General features: G+C 43.8%; 1 protein-coding gene across 1 annotated transcript; it reads left to right on the top strand.

Annotated features, from left to right (window-relative positions):
- Positions 1-743: 743 nt before the first annotated feature.
- LOC115669756 (uncharacterized) lies at positions 744-1,181 on the top strand. The gene has a single exon (XM_030590888.2). It carries the CDS (start codon positions 744-746, stop codon positions 1,179-1,181), a length of 438 nt encoding a protein of 145 aa, XP_030446748.2.
- The last annotated feature ends 2,934 nt before the right edge of the window (positions 1,182-4,115 follow it).

Genomic DNA, 4,115 nt, shown 5'->3' with positions numbered 1-4,115 from the left:
CCGTCCCTCACTGGACATTTCACACTTTCTCACGACCCGCGTAAACACGCCTCAGGTTAGCCCTCCGATCGATCCAGGCTTAGTCTCGCGTAACCACACCTCAGGACATTCCTTATGCACATGCACCACAACACAATTTACCATCATAACCCGTCGTACTATTCAAATTCAAATCACGAACTCACCACACTAGCCCACTAATCCGACACTCAAGTCGGTCCAATCAAACGTCAATTTCACCCACAAACACCACGACAATCCGTTCATCGCACCCACATATATCAGTCACTAATTAAGCCCCACAATCATCACAATTTAATCTACCAATTAACCACATTCACATATTGATCCTAATCCAAGCTTAGCCACTAAACCGGTACTAATTAACTCCTAAATAAGTCTAAAAATACCCAAAGTACTAGGTAGGGTTTAGGGAGTCACTTACCTAAATTTGGCCCGGGAAAAATCGACACGGGCCCAAAATGACCCGGGTGAACAGCGGCAACTCGGCGCGGGCGAGGGCGCGACTGGCGCGGTGGCCGGCAAGGCGTTCGGCCACGGCCGGGGCGCTCGGTACGGCGCTCGGCCAAGACTGGGCACACGGCCTAGGCGACTCGGCCACGGGCAAGGGCAGCGGGAAAGCGGCCAGGACGCGCGAGCAACGGGCTCGGCCACGATCGGACGAGTGGCTAGGCCATGGGCAAGTGGCTGGGCAGCTCGGCCACGGCCTGGGTAGTCCAGCCATGACTGGGCGAGCGACTGGGCGCGTTGACTGGCCGGGCTACATAGCGGTAGCGACGAGCTACAGCGGCGGCGGCGAGCTGTTGGTGGGCAGGCAAGCTGGGCTCGCCGCGGCGACGAGCGACGGCGATTGGCTTGGCCAAGGCAGCGGCGACGGCGGCTTGGGGGGGAAAAGTTGGGGCGGTGGTGGCGAGAGAGGGAGAGCTGGGGCTGAGGCGGCAAGCCGACAGCGGTCGGGGCGGCACGGTGGTGTCGCAGGTGGCGGGGCGAGGCTGGACGAGCTGGTCGGCGGCTCGGCGAAGCCTGGCTGTGGCGGACGCGGCGGTGAGCTACTGCTGTGCGCAAACGGCCTCCGGTGGCTGTGTGTACGACGGCGTGAGGCGGACGGACGGCGGGCAGCGCGGCGTTCGGGCGAGCTGGCACACGGTCGGGCTGGCTAGCGATGGCAGTGGCGCGCGGTGGCCGGGCGGCGATGAGTGGTGGTCGAGCTGCAGAAGAAGAAGAAGCAGAAGCTACGGCGCCGGGGAAGAGAAGGAAGAGAAGATGAAGAAGAGAAAAAAGGAAAAGAGAGAGAGGAGGGATATGTCTGTGTATGCAGGGGGAAGGGACGTGCATCGGGGGAGAAAGAAGGGACGGGCGCAATGGGGAGAGAGAGAGAGAGAGAGAGAGAGAGAGAGAGAGAGAGAGAGAGAGAGAGAGAGAGAGAGAGGAGGGATATGTCTGTGTATGCAGGGGGAAGGGACGTGCATCGGGGGAGAAAGAAGGGACGGGCGCAATGGGGAGAGAGAGAGAGAGAGAGAGAGAGAGAGAGAGGAGGGATATGTCTGTGTATGCAGGGGGAAGGGACGTGCATCGGGGGAGAAAGAAGGGACGGGCGCAATGGGGAGAGAGAGAGAGAGAGAGAGAGAGAGAGAGAGAGAGAGAGAGAGAGAGAGACAAAAGTCAAATTTTGTGCTCGAGTACGATCCGACGGTCCTCGTTCAAATCCGAAAATGATCCAACGATCCACGAAAACCCTAATTATAAATTAGGAAAAAGGGCAAAAAGATATTAATTAAAATACACTACGAGGGAGGTCTACTAGTCTAAATCCGCACCCGGTCAAAATTTCACTTTTCACATATCTCGGGTAATATTGAGATTGGCCACAATAATATCGGTACCGTCCAATTAAATTTATCACGAAACTCCCAGAAATTCGACACCAAAGTTCGGGCTCTAAATAACGGCCAAATTCGATCGAATGCGATTCTAGCGAAATCTCTAATTTAAAAATAACTCAAGAGTGATCAGTTCCGGGCGAGATTTTATTATAAGCGCACTGACGAAATACACGTTTTATAAATCCCAAAAATGGGTCGAAATTCGAAATGTCACAATCTGTCCATATAAAATTGCCCGTGATGTACGTGAATGTATTTTTCTATGAAGGTCCGATGCGTGTAATCATCATTTCAAATTTAAGATAAATAAAACATTCCATTCATGTATTACTTTTTTTAATTAAGTAAATTATGTTATATATAGGTTAGTTCGATTAAAACTTTAAGGGAAAAATAGTAAATACTCTTTTTGTGAGATTTTCTCGTTGGACAAAGAGTTCAAACCAAACATTTCTAATGGGTGTGTGGGTCCTTATGGTAGTGCCCCGAGAGGGTGACATAAAATATTTCCTTCTTTGCCCTCCTTTTAAAGTATTGTCTTTCTCACTAATGACAATTCATTTCCCTTTGAACAAAAATGACATGCTATTAACTTGCATTTGCATTTGATCATTTGCTAAATTATTCCAATATATTCCTTATCTATTATGTAATTGATAACTTCACATTTTTTTATTCTAAAGCTCTAACTTAATAATTAATGTTCTCAAACTAAAATATATGTGCTATAGAAGCCCTAAGCGTTTTGTGTTGATTGAGTCTTAAACATGCCATTTAGTCAATTGACTCTTAAGCCTTTTATGAAAATGTGCAATTGAGTTCTAATCTCCTGCTGGTGATATTTTCTCATCGTAAATTATGTCCTTTTAGTATTTCACAAAATTAAGCATCATGTTGGCAATAATTAAGGAATAAAACTCGTAAGTTTTGTTTAAAGTTGAGTGAGAAACTTGACAGTGACAAAAGTCGAATAAAAAAATTTCACGACTTTATGCGACTCAATAAAAAATCAAAATCACAAACTTTGGGTTTTTCCTATCTGTTGAGTTTAAGTTTAGGCTTTGTTTTTTAATTGGTTTCCATAATCAAGTTCTTTACTCAATGATCGATAACATGCATATGCTTTATTTCTGATTATGGTTAAAATAATGATTCATTTTAGAATACTTTAAAAGACCGGCAACGATATCAGTACTTGATTGCATCGTTGTCAAAACATCTAGAACTCAATTAACTAAAATAAAACATTTAGGACTTAATTAATCAATCATCAATACATAAGAACTTCTGTTACACTTACTCTCACACAACTAGTGTGATTAACTAAAAGAAAAAGAGTAACTCTTCACATGTACCATGTGTAATCGTATCTATTGCAATTTCCCTGTTTCTTTTGTTATTACCTTATTAGATAACGTTAAAAAATACACATAAATTGAGTTAACGAAAACTATAGTTTCAATTTCTATTTCACTATAGGAGCACGTTCGAAAAGGCTATAAATGACATAATTCTTAGCCCAGTGTCATGCACTTGTCATAAACGTGAAATATGCATGCTTTCAAATATGCATACATGCAAAATGCATGCTTGGACCATCAATCATTAACTTAAGGCATCATTCCATGCAAATAACATTATATCAAGTATAATAATCGAGTTTAATAACGAGGATAGAGATGTCAGAGTAGTATCTAATAGATATCATTTTGAAAGACTTATGGATAAGACAAAGGGCCCTGGGAAGTCTCCTTCATCGGATTGCGTTTTTTCTTGGAAGGGCCGGAGAATTCCCCACAATAAAAAATCGTTCCATCACCATCTCTAATTGAATACACTCCAAAAGACATAATATATAATTTCAATTGATTCCACTTCACATTCTAATTCGTGGTAAGTCTCCTTCGTCGTGTTGCGATTTTTTTTGGAAGGGCGCATGAAATTAAAAATTATTCTATCATGCCAAAAAGCAAATATATAATTTGAGTTGATCCCACGTCATGTTCCCCTTGATTGATTAGTAACATCAAAGACAAGAGATAAAAGATATCATCACCCTTTATTTGATGCTGTCTGGGCCAGATTTGTGATATTCCGAATTTCGATCCATTTTTGGGATTTATAAAACATGTATTTCGTCAGTGCGCTTATAATTAAATCTCGCCCAGAACTGATCATTCTCGGGTTATTTTAAATTTGAGATTTCGCTAG

This window comes from Syzygium oleosum, unplaced genomic scaffold, assembly GCF_021117445.2.
Source record: "Syzygium oleosum isolate NSW1041296 unplaced genomic scaffold, Sole_v2.1 Sole_v2.16, whole genome shotgun sequence".
Classification (NCBI taxonomy): Eukaryota; Viridiplantae; Streptophyta; class Magnoliopsida; order Myrtales; family Myrtaceae; genus Syzygium; species Syzygium oleosum.
The sequence above is the reverse complement of the archived record's forward strand: the minus strand, read 5'-3'. Positions and strand labels throughout refer to the sequence as shown.

Coding starts and splice junctions, on each gene's coding strand:
- LOC115669756 (XM_030590888.2), top strand. CDS start 744: ATGACTGGGCGAGCGACTGGGCGCGTTGACTGGCCGGGCTACATAGCG.